At 45.3% G+C, this 23,294-nt stretch overlaps 1 protein-coding gene across 1 annotated transcript in view; it reads left to right on the top strand.

The window, feature by feature from the left end:
* The window catches only part of LOC146829872 (uncharacterized), a 674,792-nt gene that overhangs the window by 81,236 nt on the left and 570,262 nt on the right, over positions 1-23,294 (top strand). The window contains exon 3 of the mRNA XM_085608537.1: positions 16,054-16,167. Coding sequence (XP_085464663.1) covers positions 16,054-16,167 — 114 coding nt within the window. The remainder of the gene's footprint in view (positions 1-16,053; positions 16,168-23,294) is intronic.

Here is a 23,294-nt window from a genome sequence, read left to right as displayed (position 1 = left end):
TCCTCCTCGCAGAGAATCCAGCTCTGGTGTTTCTGACTCTCCTTGCGGGGTGTTAGATATCGAGTCCAGGAAAGAGATTCCAACCTCGCACATTCTAAGGTATGGAGCAGACTAGAACTTAGAGAAACTTTTGGCAACTCTTGGCAAAACGAAATTATACCTAGCTATTCTTTAGAAAACAGCACCTACTTCTTACCTCGTACTACACTTGGGTTAGGTACACTGGGGTAGAACTATTTAGAAGCATCAGATGAGTATTCACATTTTAGCCTGTGTTATTTATGTATGTATTTTAATTAATATATGTCATAGCTACAAACCATGCTATTGCAATATTATTTTATCTTACTGCTAACTCTGTACATATTGTACTTCGCAGCCTGTCTTACGATTGTACCAGTTCATATCTGTTGCACGAGAAATAAGACTGTTCAATAAACCCTTATTATTATATTGGGGAGGAGCCAAGATGGCGACCGGGACGGCAGCGTAGACTCCCGGCTCCGTGAACCTCCGCATCCCGCACGGATATCCTGCCTGAGATCCTCAACCTGTGCTACGTGGTCGTGTTTCTGAAGGAGAGGGGCTCCCGACTGTGTGACTCCGAGGTTTCTAGCTGCGGTATCGCCGGAGAAAACTGCGTCTGACCTTTGCGGCCTGTGCGGCCCTGGAGCCGGGACATCGAGTGGACGTCGTGGCCGGGTGGCAGTGCGACAACAGCGGCCGGTGGTGACTGGGTGGAGTCGGCCCACCGGAGCGGTGCCAAACTCGGCCTACATTTCGGCGTGGTCACTTCTACTGCCCAGCGTGGCGGACCGAGTGCATGACCGGGGGTGCAAATCTTAGATCCTCCGGTGACTGCCCTTGCCTTGCTGGTGAGCTGCCCGGCCGCCGTCCGTATCCTGCCCCGATCATTGCGGGCCGCCCCCGGATTTCTACGGGAGCTGGTCCGTGGTGGGGACGACTGTTGCCCGTGACCACGGATAGTTTTTTGCCTGCCCCCGGAACCCGGTCACCCACGACGTGGACATCGCGACGCTTCTCCCGGGGTCCCGGCCCCGGTGAGGGTCGGGCATACTTGGCGGCCATCTTGGGGCGATGAAGCCTACCATCCTGTCCGCTGGGCCGCAGCGGGCCTGTGAGCGTACGACTTTTGGGAGTGTGGCGGCGAAATCACAGAGAGCTGAGCTGGGGTACGGCGACCTCCTCGAGACTCTTGGTACTCTTCACTCCTCCTTGGTTCATGGTTTCGTGATCTTGGGGAGTAAGCTCGATGGTGTGGCGTCGGAGTTGGGGCAGTGGCGGCCCGCCTGTCCGCACGAACGCAGAGACTACCCACACTGCGCGCAGGAGGACGCTGTGGCGGCCACCCCTGAGGTTAGTACACAACTGGACGCTCCGGCCAGTATGCTACAGTGTGTTCGACCTTCTGAGGGCCTGATCTGTCCCGGAGGCGTTGGACCTGAGTGGGATGTGGTGGCCTCATCCCGTACATGCCCTCCTGCGACCCAGGGACAACTCCAGCAACTAATGTCTGCTTTGACTGCTTCTGCCTTCCTGAACCTTGCGTGCAGTGCAGATCCTAGGGCAGCACTGGGAAGCCTGTTTCTTCACGCGGCGGACTGTGTTGATGCTCAGAGACTTCCACCCCACCTGTGTGCGTCGCTTCTCTGTCGTTGTTGGACATTTCTCTGCCTAGGAACATTGGGTATGGTGCTGGGTCGAGGGGTTGGCATGGGCAGAATTCCAAAGAGTGGTCAGGGATAAGGCTGGCCCCTCGGGGGTGGTCGCCTAGTGGACGGGCGGGCTTAGGGGTGGCGTGCTCTCCTGACATGGCTCCTGGCACAATAGGTGCATAATGCTCCCCATCGTGGTTTGAGAAGATTGTCTTTGTGCTGTTCCTTGTTCACTTTAGGGGAACCTTACCGTGCGGGAAGGAGAAGCCGGGGGTCTGTTATGAAGGCCCTCCTCCAGTTTATAAATTCTTTCCCTACCCCCCGTCTGGTGGGGGTCCTTTCCTACTTCTTTTTCCCTATTCTCCTATATTTCGGGTCTGGTTCCAGGGCGACAGGCACACTGCTGGGGGGGGGGGCCGTACTCATCTGCAGAGGTGCAGGGTGGGGGGTTGGGGGAGGGGATTCTGTATTCTTTCATCTCTTTTTCCACGGCCTCCTTTTTCTTCTCTGATTCTTTTTGTTTTTCTTTTTCTGGGATCAGCGTGATACACCTCCTTTTGCTATGCCTCGTTGCCGTTCCATGTGTTCACAACTTCCGGGGTGTTCTTGGGGAGTTCTGGCCGGGGACTGCGGGCGCAACTGTATTTTATGTTCTTCCCCATCCTGATGTTCTTGTGTTTGCGCCAGTGACCTAATAGATTGCTGTAAATCGCTAACGTTCATTACTCTGCATATCCGTGATCGTTGTTTTAAAATTGCTTGTCACCTGATCCTTCTCCCTTGTTTTATCATAAAATGAAAACCTCTTTCTCCTGGTGCCCTACTTACGCTGTTCACAGTATTAGCAGTGCGATTTTGCTCCCCGAAGTGCTGCCTGTGTTTATACTTGTCGTTATTGCTCTGATTGCTTAGCGGCCGGCCCTGGGGGGTTGTAGGCCCATACTTGTTCTTATTGAACTGTCAATAAAGGTTTTCAAAAAAAAATAAATAAATAAACCCTTATTATTGAAAACGCCCGTCTCTCTATTTCTATGCAACTCTGTAGAAACGAAGCATGCACGATTGACTGAGTGAAACTGTTATCTATTGTTTCCACGGTTCTGAGATTGTTCCGACTCTAAGGGAAACCAAGTTGTCATGTTTATGCGGTTGTCAGATACTAATCCCTTCTTGTTTATTTGAGAAGTTTCTAGTGACCTCTGAGTTAGCTGGCACATACAAGTAATTAAGTTTAATGTACTCGATAGAGACATACTGACCTCAGTCCTATGTCAAATCTATAGTGTATATTATTCCAATGCGCAGGCCCGATCAGGAATATAGGAACTACACTACATGGCACCCAACGGTTTGGTAAGGCACTAATTTAATGCTAGATACTGAAGTAACTCAGTCATGCTTTTCTCAGAGACCCCCTACTCATAATACTCCATAAGAGGTCTGGAGTGGGTAGGGAAAATATCCGCCATAGTTGAGTAGGACAAAAATCATATGTATTAGCTGTTTGGTTTGTTCAACGTTGAAGGATACAGTTATCCAAAATATTGTGCACCTTATCTTTGTTCCCTTGAAACTTGCTCTGCATTTTTCATTTCAACATGTCTGAAAGTGACACAAGCACCGTGACCGGTGGGGCTGTAGCCGACCTAGTCGCAGTAGCTTTTAATCGTACAGCTTTTCAAGAAACTGGCAGGGATGCTATAATCATCCCTCCAAATTTAAGAAGAGCCATCACTCTAAAACGTATAAAACCTGGCCTAACACCAAGATAGTATTCCCAGAATCAAATCCAGCAACTAAAACATTTCACTTCTACAAAGAAGATGAACCACCAGAGGAATATATTCCTTTCAAGGATATTGAAATTCCACTCACATACCAGGAGCATGAGCTCTGGTTTAAAGGCGCCCTAAAACATTACAATCACATTACCAGGCTCGGTCCACTGAGTAGACTAGGAGCAACATGGCCGATTTTAGCTGGCTACACACCTCATCCTGACATTGAAGAAAAGTCAGACGTAGAATTACTTGCTCAACTCAAGGAGTTGATCAAAATCTACAGACAATTAGTTCAATATGTCATGCAGACTTTCACAGTCCAACCACCATTAACCATTCAAAATCCAGCTCCTCATCAGGGGAATACACTAAAAATCACTCCATAGACTTTACACGCAGTCATGGCTAAAATGCCCACAAAACGTAAACAAATTCCATTCTGGACAGCTCAAAAAATTACTCAAATCGAAGCAGTATTTGCTAATACCAGCCCTTATGAGAAACACAGAATTCTAACAATCTGTTTACCAATGGAGATCACACCACATCTGGAAGACTACACCACTTGGGGCACAGTCTTTGCTGCAATCTACACAAAAACACATGGTGTTCCGTCTATGGCGGTAATACCTGACGTCATGAAACCGCTTCAAAACGAATACAGGGCAGAGCCTGCTCTGAATTTTGGTATGAAGTTACTTAAAAATTTCGACCAGGTCTCAACAATAATATTATCTAATAAAGGAGAAGCAGCATCAGTGGCGATCCGCCAGAAATTAAGGGAATTTGATGCAACAGAACAACCACAAGAACTAGCCAGGATAATTGAAAAATCCTGTGATGAATTAGGCCGAGACAGATTGGGAGGGAAAACAGTTAAACCACAACTGTCTGAAAGTCCTGATAAGGTGTTTCCTAAAAACACTCCTACCTCTTCTAAAAAGAAGTGGGAAAATAAAAAACCACATTCAAAAGAGAAAGATTCTCAATCCCGATGTAGGTCTCCTCAAAAGGAGCCCACCGAAAGGAGGTATAACCTCAGGAATAGGGATCATTTGAGAAAACCTGACAGGTATCAAGATACTGATACACGTTCCTCTCGTGCCTTTCAGACATCTTCACAGACATCCGAAAGAAGAGGATGGTCAGAGAACAAAGAAGAACGCGTAAAGTCCAAAGACGATCAACACTTTCAGAAAAACAAGACAAAACCGCAATTCTCCAAAATGAAGGTAGCAGGTCTGAAGATCAGACATGCCGAGGATTCTGAGAACACAACTCAAGAACGGAGAATGGGCTCAGACCATGCTGGAAAGTGCAGCAGAAGTTACAGTAGCTCGCCAGATCTGAAGGGGCTTCTGGAGACAGTGGACTTAAATGAGGACAGTCAATTTGAAATTGCAGACACCAGGGTTAGTTCTCCGCATAGGTTATATGAAATAACACTCTGGATGGAAGGAGACATTCCAAGAAAAGTGAAAGCACTCTTTTGGGAGCGACTTTCAAAGGGTTATGATATACTGCTAGCAGAACAAGACTGGCCACCAGAATTTGTCAGGGAGTGCCCACATGGCGAAAACATCATTATGCCAGCCTTCTCCAATGATGTTCTAGTACACTTAAAATATACTTATGCCAGGAAATGGGCAGTTGTCCAGGCCCCAGCATTATATAAGAATCATGTAGGATGGGATGAGGACTCACCTCACCACAAAATCCAGTAAAAAAAATCAACCAACTGCACAAAGGCAGTACCCAGTTAAGCAATAAGCTAAAAAACAAGTCAGGGAGATCTTAGATCAACTTGTATGCCAGGGGGTGATTGAAACATGCACCTCATCAATGAACAATCCTTTGTTTCCTGTCTCCAAACCAGACAATACATATCGTCTAGATTTGGAATACAGACACCTAAACTCTTGTTGTAAACTTTTGCAGTGCAAAATGCACACAGTACAGCATTAATGAATAACATTGTGTGTAAAAAGTACAAAACCACATTAGACATTTCAAATGGTTTCTTTTGTCAAAATATTGCACCTGAAAGTAGATATTTGACCGCTTTCTCAATAATGGGGACCCAGAATAAATGTCGCCTCCCACGGGGTTCAAAAACTGTCCGAGGTTATTCTCAGCAAAAGTAACAGAGTTACTACAAATTTATAATGACGAGGCATTATCATATGTCAGTTATATATATCTGACAGACGATGACCTGGACAGACACTTGAACAGGGTGAACACCATTTTCCTGGGCTTCACCTCTGAAGGTTATAAATTCAATTTTAAAAAATAAAGAATTACCCATCTCACCGTCTTTTTCCTAGGATATGAACTTTCAAGTGAAGGCAAAAGTCTGGCAGCCAACTTTTTAGAAAAATGTGTGCTGCTCCAACCTCAGAAAACGCAGAAAAACTTACAGTTGATTCTAGGATTCCTGAATTTTGGAAGAACATACATTCTAAACAACGCAGAGAGGGTTAAACCTCTCTACGAATTAATCAAACCTGATTTCACAGTCACAACTTGGACACAAGAACACACAGAAATTCTACGTTCACTTCAAACAGACATGTTAATAACAAAACACTTGCAAACACGCATAAATGTACGCAACTTAGTGATCCGAATCATTCTGGGTCAAAGCGGATTCACCTACTTAACTTTTAACGAAGGTGAAAAAGTACCAATTGCATACAAATCCCACTTGTATACACAAGCAGAAATGAAATTCACTTCTACAGAAAAGATTCTGACAAAAGTTCAAACCGCTGTAGCAAAAGAGAGGGCCCTAGCTCAGGGGAAACGCATAATGGTCGTGACTCCGGTACCAGCCTTGGAGGCAGTTACTAAAGCTAGTATTCCGAATTCAAAAGCTTTACATCCAAGATGGATACAATGGGTTTATTCTCTTGCTGCAACTGATGTTGAATATGTTTTTGATACTTATTTGAAAACGCAAGCATTCCTGCAGGACGAACACAAATGTCCTCTGCCTACTGAAATTCTCCCTCTTGATCAGTAAGAATTTATAATTTATACTGACAGATCTGCAAAACCCGCTATGGAAAGTAAACCAGCTTACAGTGCAGCATGCGCGATCGTTAAAGGTCGTATGTACGATGGTAAATTCAGACCAATGGTCTCAAAAACGCAATCTCTAGGAGATTGTACAGCTCAGCGAGCTGAACTACAAGCATTCAAGATGGCACTTGAAAACACGGATCGCGAATTCCCCACATTCATAGTGTGTGATTCTTTTTACTGTGTTCAATAATACAATGAATATTTACAGAATTGGCTTCAAAATGGTTTCAAAGATGCAAAAGGTGGCACAATCGAGCATAAAATGCTTTGGGAACAAGTAGTTCAGTTCCGAAACGGACTACAAAACACTCACGTGATACACACGCTGAGTCACCAACGTGATGGTGTTCACGATGCAGGGAATTCATTGGCTGATGAAGCCGCGAAGGGGGCTGTGCAAACGGCTTCCATAGCTGCAATCACTCGTTCAAAAACGAAAATTGGCAGTGAAATAATGCTGGCTGTCAATGCTTCAAGCAAAGGCAGCGGTTCAGCATTACCTAAAAGTTTCCACTCAAATACTCATATATAATTGATGCGAACAATGTTCTGTTTGCTCGAATCCCTGGAGTGGGGGATATGGTAATACCAAACATGCAACGAAGAGCAGCTTTGATTTACGAAGCACATCTGGGAGAGGGTCTGACACATCAAGGGATCTCTAAAACAATTTTAGAACTAAAAGAGATGTACTGGTCGCCAGGAATGAAAACATTGGTACCCATTTTTATCAATGATGCATAGACTCAATAGAGATCGTAGTACAGAACGCCACCAGGCACCTGTCTACAACGTAGCCAGCCCAGTACAGACACCATTGTTAGACAGCATTAGACTATCTACGTGCAGGCGTCCTTGGACAGATGCAATCCCATGAGCACTAAATCTAGGTTCCTATGGATATGGCCTCAGCGCTCGGCTGACGCTCGAACTGTTATAAAAGATTTGCGAGTCTTTATCGGCACATATGCAATTGGCACACTACATTCTGACCAGGGTCCTGCGTTTAGCTCTCGAGCTTACAAAGAAGCCATGGCCAGTTTGGGCGTTGCATTGCGGTATTCTTCTCCATTCCATCCTGAGGGAAATTCTGTTGTGGAAAGAAAAAAATGGGACATAAAGCAGTCTATAACAGCTAGGGTATTAGGTTCGGGTGATGGTTGGGTCAAACACCTTTATGGGGTTCAGTGCGCACTTAGTAACTTGCCAAGAAGTTCTCTAGGGGGTATCACTCCATATAAAGTTCTATTTGGAACTAGAATGTTGGTACCGGACCTTGATATGCAAGGCACAGTGATGGAAAATAAGCAATTTGATATCCAAGATTGTTTGGCTGTTTTACAGGACTTAAATGAACTAAGAACGAAACAAAGCAACGTGCTCCTGAAGCCAACCATCACTGGGGAAAAAACAGCCGTCCCAGCAAGGCCTGTCTGGATCCCAAAGCTTAGTGATCTAGTCAGAGAAAAAATCGTGGACAAGAAGGAATTTGGGCCTTCTTACAGACAACCAGTACCTGTCCTAGCAATCCACGGATCAAGAACAGTACTTTTGCGGCCCCTTGCTGGTAAAAAGGAGAAAAGATTTGTTTCCATCGACCTGATCAAACCACACTATGTGGCCGATACTAAGCAGTAGGCCAAGTGGACTCCGCCAATATAGCAGACACACTCCTCTAGCTACAATCCAAGAGGTTCAAATTGAGAGACTTATCATCTTTGAAGATTCTACAGTGAGAAATAAAGGACTAAGCAACAATGCCATGGAACTTACACCTCTTGAGACCCAAATAACAGTTCATACTGAGACGCATGTCTACAACGGAGTAACAAGTGATCAACTGGTTCCAGCGAATTCAACAAATCCTGATGCAATTCCAACCATTGACAGAACTGCCTCTGACTATTTCATGAATTTTGAAACGTTTTCTGAGGATCCCAGCAAACCTGAAACGATGCCAGCACAAAGAACTTTCAAAGAACAATCGACAGACTTTTTTCATCTCCTGAAAAAGACTTATCTAGTTTCACCATGGATTGATCTATGGATTGTTTTGGGAATATTCTTCTTTCTACTTTGGTTAGCTCTGGTAATAAATCTGGGTATGCTGATAAATGGACGATATATTCAAATGGACACAGCAAGTAAAAGAGTGAACTTACTTCTCCAACCACACAAACCATCCCATCGTGAAGCAAGATACTTGTCAGCAGTGAACATCACAGCCGTTTCTATATACATGATGGTATAGGTTGGGACCAAACTCAATATGACATTTTTGGCCCGTCTGAGCTTTTGAAGATTCCACACTTATTTAAGATTTCATTGAGCGATTTTATTACCTCTAATACCTTTTCTGAAGATTGGTACTTCAAGACTGTTAATAACATGATGTCTGATCTAGAGATGTCTACTGTATTCACAAATCATGAATATTTAGAGGGTTCATCGGACTATGAACAAATGTATTGTTATAACCACTATAGTCGTCATTTCTTGCATAACGCCTAGAAATGTATTTATGTATAACCAATTGGGAACATTGTCCTACACCTCCAAAGAGTAGCTCAAAAACTTTTGCAATGAAATTTCCATATTTTTCAGGGTTCAACTTGTCAAATCCAGAAATGTTTTATTTTAAGAATATGAATGAGAGGAACGAAAAATATTTTAACCAATATGAAACAGATTTATTCTGCAGCCTTTATTGCCCAACTATCTAGACAGTGTTTTGACTTTTGGAAAGACAACATTGAGACAAAAACTGTCTGGGGTACAAAAGATTGGCAAGTACAGGGGGTAGAAGCTTTGTTTAGAGCCTGTATCATCCCTGAGAAAATTATGTTTTTGAATGACACTGTCCAGCAAACGTCTTGCCTTGGGTTAGCCAAGATCAAAGACATGAAAACACCGGCAATACCTATACCTGCAAGTAAAAGCACTACATGGGGGGAGGTCGACGTACATAATATTTTGCATCACAACAGATCAGATCCATAATTGAAAAAATGGTTGCTCTGGCCCACAGACACAAACAACTGTCAAGATTGATTCCTGAACAAAACACAGGGTTTCACTATCAATAGGCCAGACCCACGCTATGTTTAGAGACAGCAAGCATCCAGGGGTAGTAATAACATACAGTGTAGGTAAACTTTGCCTTGATTGGCTCCAGAAAGCTACACTGCAGGATTAACAATACTTAACTTTACTTCAAGAAGGCGCAGACCTTAGGGAATTCATGCTAGGACCAAGAAAACCATGTCAAAAACGTTTCATATATGCCGGTATCTACGCTGCTTATAATGAAATATGGAAGGTTATCCAAGCAGAGACTGCAGAACGAATACGAGAAATTGATCGCATTAATTTAGAGAAAACTCTCTCTGTAGTAGACAATGGGTTAACTACTCCGTCGTCAAGAATATATTCATTGGACAGCATTGTGTCTTCTGTCATAGACATCATGGAACAAGACTTGGTCATGTTGCAACATGGTCAGTCTCAGCTACGTTTTATCATGCTATTGGGCTGGACGCTACAAAACTTGCCTGCAGGCTATGTGCCATGGCATTTAATCAACACTACGTCACTGTTTTCAGAATTCAATCTCACTGATAAACAGATCAGCCTGACACAAAGGGGAGCAGACTACACTGAGCTGAGCATTGAAAAACTGGAGAAATTACCATTCGCAGTGGCAGAAAAAACAGCTACTGAATGGCTCATACATGGTAAAATTACTCTGTCTGTTACAACTTTCCATTTTCAGTTTTGCCTAAAACATATACCAATTGGCAAATATGTAAGGTTGGGTAAAGGACACATCAAGACATCCTGGGAATAACCTTACACACATAGATGTTGGAGTGGGGAACGTGAAGTATTTTTTAGTGGTGAAAACTGTGAACACACAGTAAGCGGTTCTCTCCTTTGTCAGGGTATTAACTTACACGGGGCCTGTGATGATCCCACTACAAACTTATCCTGTCACCTGCAAAGTTCACCAGCTGCAGTGATTAATCCAATTTTTGGCCAACTTTCTAATGGGAGTTACATTATGTTGAATGATCACAGCTACTGTGGCATGTGTCCAGGTATTCCATATCTAATTACGGTTACATCCAGGGTCACTTGCTGTATGCAAGTCTTGTTTCCACAAATAGACACAGTCAGGGAGCCGCCTTTGTGGCCTTCACTGAACATCTCTTCTATACGAATTGATACTGTAAGCAGAATGAAAGCCATTCTTTTGCAAAAAACAGTGCCACTGACCTCGGCCAGAGAAACCTATGATCTCCAAGTCCTAAGGACTTCTGCAGAGATGCATACCCTTTTGTACACAAACTTCCCTGTACATTTCTCAGAAATGTTGGTTCGTATCTTAAACATATCTGATACGAGCGGTGTTATACATGTATTTAAGAACGTGTGTGCAGGACTGTTAGCACCTTTTCAAGCAGTCCTCTGAATTTTTCCAAACTTTGTGCACTCTGTGTTTGGCGGACTGCCGCTCATTTTAGCACTCATTGCAGGGATCCTGTTTTTGCTCCTACTGCTATGATATGGCAAGTCAACTCACCATCGACACCTAATTCACCATGGAGAGAGCTCTATTGGAGATGAAGTGTCATGAGCGCATCGTCCAAATTTTGGGTTTACCTCGTATACGAGAATTAAATACCACATGGTTTCTGTTATTCAGACCAATCTGGCAAGATTGCAGCTTACCTGTTGTACTCTGCCTGCAGTGAAGAATGCATGCTAGACATCTGTCTAACACTCCCATCAGTCATGCCTACGGATATCGATGCTCTGCTGGACCCGGTAATGGCCCATGCTCTGTGTTGTCCCCAGCAGCTACCAATCCTGCTGACGGCATTCATTGAGATCTCACAGACGCAAATTGCTACTGCTGAGGTACGAGAAGAAACATCAGGCTCGCAGGTAACATTCGATTCGAACATTGCTGATGCAACCAATGCTGAAGGCGATAGTTCACATCTATGTGCAGTTAATCTTCTAAACAAGGTATTCCAACTTTCACCTACAACGGTAGATTACTTTTTGTCTACAGGATTAGAAGATTTCATGTTTTCTCCAGGCCACACACTGACTTTTGATTCAGGCACACAGTGTTCCGATGAGACTCTGAATTTGGCCTTTATTCTTTTCAGACACAGGACTAACTTTGGAACTTTTTCCTATGATTAATTTTGTTTTGCCAAATTTGTATTTTTTCATTTTTTGGCAGAATAATCTGCTTATAGTAGAACTATTAATGGAGAACAGAATTCTTTGAATATCTTCCAGGGACATTATGCCACATTGTTACATCAACAATTGATTTGTGTTAACCTGATATGAAATGGTTTCGGCCCCTTTTCTTTTGTATTAAAGAGCCATTTCATCATGTGTATATATTTCTAGTATCATTCTTTTTAGCATTTCCACACATATGCTTAGAATGAAATATTGCTTTTAATATGTACAGCACCTTATGCATAGCAATGGGTTTGTAATGCATTTTTAGGACATATGTTTTTAGATATGCTTTAGCATGTTTTGGATTATCATGCGATACTCTCTTTTAGACATGTTTAGAATGTTTAGTATTTAGTAATGTCGTTCCTACGAAAATGGAGTGTGTGTTGTGTGTAGATTTAGATTCCGTATATAGGTTTTCCGATTTATGCCCTTGTATAGGTACAATTCATATTGCCCTTATTTAGGCACAGAAAATCCAGCCCTTATTTAGGCATTGTCCATGCTAACCAAATACAGGCATGGTCTCCTACATCTGTCAATCCACCTCACAACGAGTTCTTGGAAAACCAGACTCTTAAGCCTTGAGGAATTTTCCTTGCTTGGTTATTGATTTCTCCAAGAACTCATTATTATGCATGAACATCTATTCCTTAGGGGTTCATTCATGACGTTCCGATGCCCGACTTTTACGTCAATACAGGCATTCCTAAACACCTTCAAGGTATAAATATACCTGCACTTGCCCTGGCAAACCACGGTTCCGGTACAGTCCAGTTCGACTGCCTACTTGCGGTTCGCCACGGCAAGTTCAGAAGGAGATCGAGTTCCAGCCTGATGCACTGACCAGATGCTGTCATCCTCCTCGCAGAGAATCCAGCTCCGTTGTTTCTGACTCCCCTTGCAGGGAGTTAGATATCGAGTCCCGGAAAGTGATTCCAACCTCGCACATTCTAAGGTATGGAGCAGACTAGAACTTAGAGAAACTTTTGTCAACTCTTGGCAAAACTAAACTATAGCTATAGTTAGCTATACTTTCGAAAAAAGCACCTACTTCTTACCTCATACTACACTTAGGTTAGGTACGCTGGGGTAGAACTCTTTAGAAGCATCAGATGAGTATTCACATTTTAGCCTGTGTTATTTATGTATGTATTTTAATTAATATATGTCATAGCTACAAACCATGCTATTGCAGTATTATTTTTTCTTACTGCTAACTCTGTACATATTGTAGGTCGCAGCCTGTCTTACAATTGTAGCAGTTCATATCTGTTGCACGAGAAATAAGACTGTTCAATAAACCCTTTTTATTGAAAACACCCGTCTGTCTATTTCTATGCAACTCTGTAGAAACGAAGCATGCACGACTGACTGAGTGAAACTGTTATCTATTGTTTCCACGGTTCTGAGATTGTTCCGACTCTAAGGGAAACAAAGTTGTCATGTTTATGCGGTTGTCAGCTACTAATCCCTTCTTGTTTATTCAAGAAGTTTCTAGTGACCTCTGAGTTAGCTGGCACACACTAGTGATTAAGTTTAATGTACTCGATAGATACATACTGACCTCTGTCCTATGTCAAATCTATAGTGTATATTATTCCAATGCGCAGAGCCTATCAGGGATATAGGAACTACACTACAACACATCTTTTAAGAAATGGTGATAAATAAGGTTCTCGTGCAGGTCAAAAAAGTGCAGAAATTTAAAATGCAGACGCTCCTTTCAATGGAAAGTTTTGTATATTACGGTTGGGCTATGATCCAGTCATCTACACCATAAGAAAGTTGGGGCACTGACATTCCCTGTCTCCCAACTGCGTGTTTAGTAGTTTAAGTAGAGTTTTCTAAAGCGTTGACGTTTCGACTCCCTGTTTAACATATGTGACTGATAACATCAAAGGGGTTCTTCATCAGGAAAAAACGAAAAAACATTATGCAGTCCCCCAAAAGGTGGCCACGTGAGAACTCTGGAATTAATCAACCAAGATGTTTGTAGTCCGATAACAGCAAGGATGAGCCAAAGTATGTGTGTGCGTCCTTAATTGAATCGGATCACATGAGTGAAGGCTGGGTAGTTGCCTTGTGCAAGGCTCAAAGCATAATCATTACGTTCGGTGTTGGTGACGCTTGCACAACATCTTCTCACACTGTACCTGCTGTGTCTGGGAGGGGTTAGTCCTGCTCTGCCTGCTGCCAGATAGATTCTTGCCCTGCTGCTTGCACCAGTTGCACACCTGTTGCTAATGAGGAAGGATTGCACTGCTGCAGCTCACGCTGTACCTGTTGCTTGACAGCATCTTGCACTGTGATCGGCCTGTAATAAGACATAACATTGGTCGCCTCGGGGGGGAGTGTAGGCCTTCACTTCCTTGGCAAAATCTTTAAAAACTTCAATTAATTGGGTTCATATGAAATCCATCCAATGTATTTGTTATCGACATATCTCAAAGAAAAAACTAGTATATACGAGTACAAGTGAACGTGTATGAACACACTGCATCCCAACAGACATCCTATTACCATCACACAATCAGTAATGATCTGCTCACGAGGCTGCGGAGCTGTGAGCCAGATGCTGTGTGGTTACCAATCGTGTGTCGGCACCGATTGTTGCGCTACGGTTGCCTGACAGACTTTTCTCCTGCTGCCTGTGCTCTGCCTGTTTAGTATGGTGCTGCCTGTGCTCTGCCTGTTTAGTATGGTGCTGCCTGTGCTCTGCCTGTTTAGTATGGGGCTGCCTGTGCTCTGCCTGTTTAGTATGGTGCTGCCTGTGCTCTGCCTGTTTAGTATGGTGCTGCCTGTGCTCTGCCTGTTTAGTATGGTGCTGCCTGTGCTCTGCCTGTTTAGTATGGTGCTGCCTGTGCTCTGCCTGTTTAGTATGGTGCTGCCTGTGCTCTGCCTGTTTAGTATGGTGCTGCCTGTGCTCTGCCTGTTTAGTATGGTGCTGCCTGTGCTCTGCCTGTTTAGTATGGGGCTGCCTGTGCTCTGCCTGTTTAGTATGGTGCTGCCTGTGCTCTGCCTGTTTAGTATGGTGCTGCCTGTGCTCTGCCTGTTTAGTATGGGGCTGCCTGTGCTCTGCCTGTTTAGTATGGTGCTGCCTGTGCTCTGCCTGTTTAGTATGGTGCTGCCTGTGCTCTGCCTGTTTAGTATGGGGCTGCCTGTGCTCTGCCTGTTTAGTATGGTGCTGCCTGTGCTCTGCCTGTTTAGTATGGTGCTGCCTGTGCTCTGCCTGTTTAGTATGGTGCTGCCTGTGCTCTGCCTGTTTAGTATGGTGCTGCCTGTGCTCTGCCTGTTTAGTATGGTGCTGCCTGTGCTCTGCCTGTTTAGTATGGTGCTGCCTGTGCTCTGCCTGTTTAGTATGGGGCTGCCTGTGCTCTGCCTGTTTAGTATGGTGCTGCCTGTGCTCTGCCTGTTTAGTATGGGGCTGCCTGTGCTCTGCCTGTTTAGTATGGTGCTGCCTGTGCTCTGCCTGTTTAGTATGGTGCTGCCTGTGCTCTGCCTGTTTAGTATGGTGCTGCCTGTGCTCTGCCTGTTTAGTATGGGGCTGCCTGTGCTCTGCCTGTTTAGTATGGTGCTGCCTGTGCTCTGCCTGTTTAGTATGGGGCTGCCTGTGCTCTGCCTGTTTAGTATGGTGCTGCCTGTGCTCTGCCTGTTTAGTATGGGGCTGCCTGTGCTCTGCCTGTTTAGTATGGTGCTGCCTGTGCTCTGCCTGTTTAGTATGGTGCTGCCTGTGCTCTGCCTGTTTAGTATGGGGCTGCCTGTGCTCTGCCTGTTTAGTATGGTGCTGCCTGTGCTCTGCCTGTTTAGTATGGTGCTGCCTGTGCTCTGCCTGTTTAGTATGGGGCTGCCTGTGCTCTGCCTGTTTAGTATGGGGCTGCCTGTGCTCTGCCTGTTTAGTATGGTGCTGCCTGTGCTCTGCCTGTTTAGTATGGGGCTGCCTGTGCTCTGCCTGTTTAGTATGGTGCTGCCTGTGCTCTGCCTGTTTAGTATGGTGCTGCCTGTGCTCTGCCTGTTTAGTATGGTGCTGCCTGTGCTCTGCCTGTTTAGTATGGTGCTGCCTGTGCTCTGCCTGTTTAGTATGGGGCTGCCTGTGCTCTGCCTGTTTAGTATGGGGCTGCCTGTGCTCTGCCTGTTTAGTATGGGGCTGCCTGTGCTCTGCCTGTTTAGTATGGTGCTGCTCGCGCCGCTCCAGCCCTCCCTGAGCTCCTTCGCTCACACTGGATTCTCTCTCTTCTCCTCAGGCTGGTGGTTGGAGGAGAGCAAGGAGAGGGCACTGGCGTTGGCTCCGTCCACATCTCTGGCCAAACCCTCCGGCAGTGGGCATGTATTTCCGAGAGGTCACTCCAAGGACACTGGTGAGTGTGTAAGAGCTGCCCTTTGAGGGGCTCCTCTTTGAGCGTCCCATGTACTACCGAGGCGGCTGTCATTATTGGAAATGTCCCAGCCCTTGTTCTATGAGGAGTTGTGCTTGTGGAAGAAGGGAGGCGTGGGCGTCTCCAAAGGTGGATCTCAGCTTTGTGGCCTGCTTCAATAATCCTCATCACTTTCCCACTAAAAGAGAAAAAAAGGCTAAAGTTGGCCTGCGCCTGCCTCTCGTCATACATCACATTACACGTTGACGCTGTACTTGGTTGGATAGGTACATCTGTGTTTATTAGTACCTGATCAGAGATTTCTTCTCTTCCTATGCTACCGCCCAACTGAAATCTGTGCAATTCCAAGAATCGGATGAGGTGGGTTCACTCACGTCATCTGACATGCTTCATCATAGGCCACCTCACACCACTATGGCGGGATGAGGAGGCCGATGATGCAGTTGACCTCAAGTGGGACTATCTGGAGGGCATTCTTAGAAATTATTTATCTGAACAATTGTCTGGGATTCAGTTCTCCTAGCTAAGAATACCTTGGAGATAAACCACAAGAAATCCTTTTTAGGTGGAACTCTAGGTACAAATAAAAATACTTAGAATATGGTCTGTGACTGTTCTTGGCTACCATGGCCCTTATGTACCCCTGTGGTGCCAACATGTTTCTGCCCAAAGTTAGCCTAAACAGGTCTCAGGCATTCTTCACAACTTTAATTAGGATCCCTGTGTTAGTCTATATGACTGATACTCAAAGTATGGCACGGGGACCGCATGCGGCCCTCCTGACATTTACATGCATCCCCTGGTCAACATTACTCGACTCAGCACAAGCACCATAAAGATATCAAATAAACAGGCAAGCATTTATTTAAAAGTTAATTAAAGTTAAAGAATGAAAGTAACTAGGGTGTCCTGCACCTCTTAACTTTAGCAAAGCTCATTTTTAAACACATCTTGCAGCAACAGTGTAAACATTTGATGAAGTTTTTTCTAAATTCAAAAAGTATATTTCATTAACATGCAGAACACTTTCTTCTTAGTATATCAGATTATATCAGTGCGTTGAGAAGTATTTATTCGTTTAAAATGATAGCTTTAAAATATGAGTTTAAAAGCGTTAATTCTTCCCTCCACCCTGAGAACAATGCAAATACTGAACTAAGAGTTAAGCCAGTTGTTATGTCCATCCTCCCGAGGGGCCGGGGTTTCTATTGTACATGAACAACATTATAATTTATCAAATCAAGCACAGGAGAGGATTTTGTACAGCGCACATCATGAAGTTGTATTTCGAGGTCTTCCTTCAGGTGATAATGGAAAAAAGGAGGGAATGTGAAAACAATTGCCTTGGATAACACAATTTGGTCAAATGGGGAAGCTGGGATTGATCCCAGGCTTTCTGGTATCGCATTATGCAGTTCATCACTAGATACATATGCTTCACTTCCCCTATACCCACCGTAACACAGATACCGCCTGCAAACCATCCTGCCCCAACAACCACCCCACTGGCACCAACGCAGCCCTCGGCACATCACAGACCAAACATTTTGCTGCCTGGAAAATGTTTGCGAATACGCATGGTCTATATAGTGAATGTAAAGGAGAAGACATACCTCACCTTGTCATATCAATGGTTAACTTACCTGAGTACAGGTGAAGATAAATCAGAGTATTCAGGTAGACAATCAATATCTAACAAAACCACATGGAAATAAAAGTATGTAAAACTTAAATGTGCAATCATGGCACGTGAGACATCACACAAGTAAACACTGCATGCGCGGGCAAGTGAAAGCATGTGAGGATGAAACCCTGCTGTGTTGCCGTGTACCACCCTCTACGTTACCTAACCAGAGAGCCCCGTTTGTCATGGTCTGTTCAGAGGTGGGCGACTCCTATTGTCACACTCTATGAGAAATATATATTTACATGTGTGTCACAATGGAGTGATATCTATGGTTAAGGCTGATGTTGTTGAGGGGTTAGCATTGCTCTATATGCCTTAAAAGGTTATACGCCCTCCGTATTCCTACCCTGCCCCAAGTACCACTGTCTAGTAGACGGTTACAATGAAAAGGCATCAATTTTATACTGCAATGTGCTGCCCTTAATTGGATTTGTATCTTTCACCACGTTTATCAGTCTGTAAGTGATTACAAAGCATTTGCCGTCACCTGAGTGGGGCTGGGTCAGCGTGCTGCACTTGCCGCTATTGGTCCCGGGGTTGGATGGGGTAATGCATCCCCTGGGAGAAGGCATGGAAAGTGATGGTGTAGTGGACATACTAGGTAGTATAACCATACAGCGCGGGGACATACTAGGTAGTATAACCATGCGCTATATAAACTTCTATATTATTATTATATTAGTGGAGCATCAGATGCGTGGCATATGGACTGGAAATCGCAGAGACGCGGCGCAGCCTTTCGTTTGTGCCCAGCAGTGGGGGCAATCAGGAGGACTCTATGTCCCAGGAGCCTGTGAGAGCGAGCACCGGATAGCAAGCCCCTCCCCCTCACCACCGGGGCTACAACAACTCCTTGCGCCTCCCGCTCCGCGGGAGACGCGGCACAGCTTTTCGTTTGTGGCCAGCAGTGGGTCAATCAGGAGGACTCTGTGTCCCAGGAGCCTGTGGGAGCGAGCACCGGATAGCAAGCCCCTCCCCCTCACCACCGGGGCTACAACAACTCCTTGCGCGTGCCGCTTCGCGGGAGACGCGGTGCAGCCTTTCGTTTGTGGCCAGCAGTGGGGGCAATCAGGAGGACTCTGTGTCCCAGGAGCCTGTGGGAGTGAGCACCGGATAGCAAGCCCCTCCCCCTCACCACCGGGGCTACAACAACTCCTTGTGCCTCCCGCTCCGCGGGAGACGCAGCGCAGCCTTTCGTTTGTGGCCAGCAGTGGGGGCAATCAGGAGGACTCTGTGTCCCAGGAGCCTGTGGGAATGAGCACCGGACAGCAAGCCCCTCCCCCTCACCACGGGGTATAAGTTTGCCAGAGTCTTCCCGTGACGCGGGACGCGCGCGGGCCCCGGGCAAAGCCCGGGCCAAGGGCGGGCCCGTCCGAGCCCGTCTCAGCCAGGAAGAGCCAGGGCAGGGCCACCCCCCTGACATCCATAGTTTTCCATCGACCGATTCAAATTGACTGTGCTGCCACTGGACTGCCCACAAAGGTACTGTTTATACTGTCCACAAACATTCCCTTCGTGGCCTCATAATGGGCAAGAGGAAACTTATGGAGGGAACAGGGGGAGTGGGGGGACCGAATGCTGCAAATGTAGGCCAGGGCGCTAGAAAATCCAAGAAAGCTAAGAAAAGTAAGAGAATGCTTAGCGAACATGTTATGGATCGAATCGAAACACTAGTTGATGAGTGTGAGGGTATACTAGCGGCAGATTCCATCCAAAGCCTAGAAGTTAACAAACGACCACCGCCAGTTCGTATACCCAAGATGTTTTGTAAAACGTCAAGTATAAATTCGGCTACTGGAAGTAGTAATATAACACATAGTCAATCTAGTTTAGGGTTGACCATCATCTCGCCCGATCAAGCACCCCTTCCCTCTTTGGCACAGCCAGAAATGAGTCATCTAGAGCCTTCTGTTATAGTTTGCACTAATCACTATACAGCTCTGGCTGAGGAAATAACCCCACCCGACGATCTGGCCACCCAAGCACTCTGTCTTTCTCAAATAAATAGCGAAATAGACCTTAATGCAAGTGGCCGGACGTTGATGTCAATTATAAACTCACTTGTAGCTCAGGTGAGGGATCTTAAATCTTCAGTTCTAGACTTAACAGCCACCGTCAGGACACTATCTCTCCAACATACGGCCCACATACCTCGAGATGCTCCTCCCCTACCTGTACCGATACAAGATAATACTATTATTGCAGATAAATCTACTCCCGTGCATGCCAGACTCGCACCTACTCTTCCCCCTCACTCACCGGCAGGGCAAAATGCGACATCTCTGCTGACCAAAGCTAGAAGGCAAGCTAGAGTTACACAGAATAATAGCGATATCCATCTCGCAACCCCAAGAGCTAGACCTCTACTGCCAACTCCAATCACATCCGGCCCGCACTTTCCCGGACCTGCCACCACACGTAAGAGGCAACCAGTGTTTATGGTTAATGTCGCAAAATATTTGGGCCATGAACCCGAGGATTCTCTTAAGAATAAGGTCATCCATTGGATCCGTCATGTTAGAGGGTGCCGGTCGCTGATAAGAGAAGATATTGCTAAGGTTAAAAGGCACTCCTCTCATGACCTTCGACTAGACACAATAGAAATCACTTTGATTTCCCCCAGTTGGCTGAGGACCAATTAGCTTTAGAATATAGGACCTCTGCCCCTGGTTCATCCGATATCCAATTTAGATCTACCCCACTCGATTCTAATACAAACATGAGGGCCACAGCTCCCAAACACAAATCATCCAGGGAATCGCAACTAGACAAAAATGACTGACTATCTCCAGTTGCACAAAGCTCTCTTGGGCACAATATAATTCAGGAGTGTGCTACTTTGGCCAAACATTCTAATGCACCTATTGTACGGCCTAGTTTATCTAACCAGACGTTATCATCTGTCATTGAACTACCTCATACACCTATTAGTAAACAACATTCCCTGCATATAGATACAAGTATTGGTGAACAAGTGTGTCCCAGAGATAGTATTTTCAATCTTAAAATTATCTCTTGGAACATAGCCGGTCTGTCTAAAAATCTAGCCATACCTGATTGGAACAAACTTATTGACAACTACACCATTTGCATCTACCAAGAGACCTGGAGTATGATTCCCCACCATAAAGTTGGCTTTGCTTCCTATTTTATTCCTGCAGTATTACCAGTATCAGGAAAGGGGCGGCCATCTGGTGGCCTCCTTATTTGGGTTAGCATTACCCTGGATTGCACGATACAAATAACTGAGTGCAACTGTCCAGACCTTCTAAGACTGACCCTTAGGGACAATAAAGGAGGGAGGTCTTTAGAAATTTTCAACATCTATGTACGTGGCCCAAAAGGTGGAGCCCAGTCTCCAATAATCAGCTGTTTGGAAGCAGAACTTTCTCGTTGCGCCCCTGAATCTAACATCCTGGTGGCGGGAGATTTCAATTGCACATTTGACCCTCTCACCACCGAGGACCTGTTGGGTTCAGAGGAGGATGATGTAAAGCAGGGAATCCCCCTGCTGATTCTACCCCCGATAAAAAGGTGGACTCAGCTAGCCATCCACCTAAATTCTATATCATTAGAGTATGGTCTTAGGGCTACTAATGGAAGATCACCCTCCGACCCCTTAGGAGCACATACATATATAACAGGGTGGGCTTCTCCTCACGCATTGATTACATCTTGCTAAATCAAATCTCTGGAGACATCTAATAGACATGGAGGTTGTATCTACTACCGATAGCGACCATAATTTGCTGTCCTTGTCGCTAAATCCCTTATGGCTCCCCAACCCAGAAAATACGAGTAGAGAGGCCCATATGACATCAAGGGAGGTTACCCCCTCGAATTGAGGAAGGCGCCTTAAATGGCAAAAGGTAGCCATGGATGAGGGGAAATTATCTGCTATAAGGGAGACCCTGACTGAGGCCCTGAGTGACCTACAAGAGATCATTACAGATTTAGATGGTACTCAGAAGGTATTTTCAATCTATGAGGGTTTGGTCAATACTCTGGGATCCTTATTTTGTACAACTACGGGCAGCAAACCATGTACCTTGAGTAGGAACACCACCAACCCATGGTACACGAGGACTTGCAGACGGAAACAATCTGCCCTAATCATGGCCGTTAAAGGCAAGTCCCCTGACAGGATCCAGACTGCTAGACAGTCCTTAAAGCGAAGAGAGAGTGGGAGGAACAGCACTGGCAAGCATTAAAAGCAGCCAGCATAGGGAAGGATGCTAGCCTTTTCTGGAATCAGGTCAGGAAAAAGGTTCGCCCGACAGTGAGCTAATAACGAATAACATCCCGAGCAAGAGATGGTATGACCATTTTCTGAACCTATACTCTGGTCCACAGGAAATCATCCACGAATAGTCCCGGCCAAGGCAGCAGGACCTGATGGTCTGCCAGGGGACCTCTTCCGAGCAGATTCTGCGAAATGGGCAAAACTTATTGCACTTTTAATTAATGCTATTGACCGCGGTTGTTCCATCCCAGACTCCTGGAAGGGAGCAGAAGCTGTGCCTATTTTCAAAAAGGGGGATAGGGATGACGCTGCCAACTACCGCCCGATAAGTTTGATCGATTCAACCCAGAAAGTAGTTGGTCGGGTATTGCTAGAGAGGATCCTTGCATGGGCTGACGAAAATAGGATCCTTTCCGACTATCAAGCTGGCTTTAGAGCGGGTACAGGAACCATTGAACAGGCGTTCAGGCTATTACTCCTATATTGGAAGGTGGTCAAGCTAGGCAAAGGCAGTCTTTACCTCGCATTCATTGATCTAAAGACTGCCTTTGACCTGGTCCATCGTGAGCACCTGTGGCAAGTCCTGTCAGAGCAGGGGGTGCCCAGGTACATCCTTAATATGCTAATTCATCTGCATGAGGACAATTATGCCCAAATAAGATGGGGTTCACAAGGGCAAATAACAGCACGGATACCGGTGAAAAGGGGAGTCCGCCAGGGCTGTGTGCTAGCTCCCACCCTACTCTCTTTGTATGTGAATGGGGTGATTGAGCACCTACATCAAATACCATCTGATGCCCCAGCCCTGGCGGGGGAAAAAATCCCGACTCTCCTGTTCGCACACGATACCCTCCTTATTTCAAAAACCCCAAAGGGCCTGCAGACTCTTCTAAATAGCTTCGACCAGTTTTGTAACACCAGAGGGCTTTCCATCAATACCCAGAAAACAAAGTTCCTAATTCTAAATCCACCTAAAACACTTAAAAAACCAATGAAATTCCCCCGTTATAGTTAGTGCAGGCAACTATATCTCATGCGACCGCAATCCTCTGCTGATGACGTCAGATATTACATCACTGATGACATATGTGTCTTTCTGAAAAATAAATATTTGTAATATATGTATAACTAAAGATTAATGGAAGAAGACATTGGGTAAATAAGTGTCTAAATACAGTG

Source organism: Triturus cristatus, chromosome 5_2 (assembly GCF_964204655.1).
Source record: "Triturus cristatus chromosome 5_2, aTriCri1.1, whole genome shotgun sequence".
Classification (NCBI taxonomy): Eukaryota; Metazoa; Chordata; class Amphibia; order Caudata; family Salamandridae; genus Triturus; species Triturus cristatus.
The sequence above is the reverse complement of the archived record's forward strand: the minus strand, read 5'-3'. Positions and strand labels throughout refer to the sequence as shown.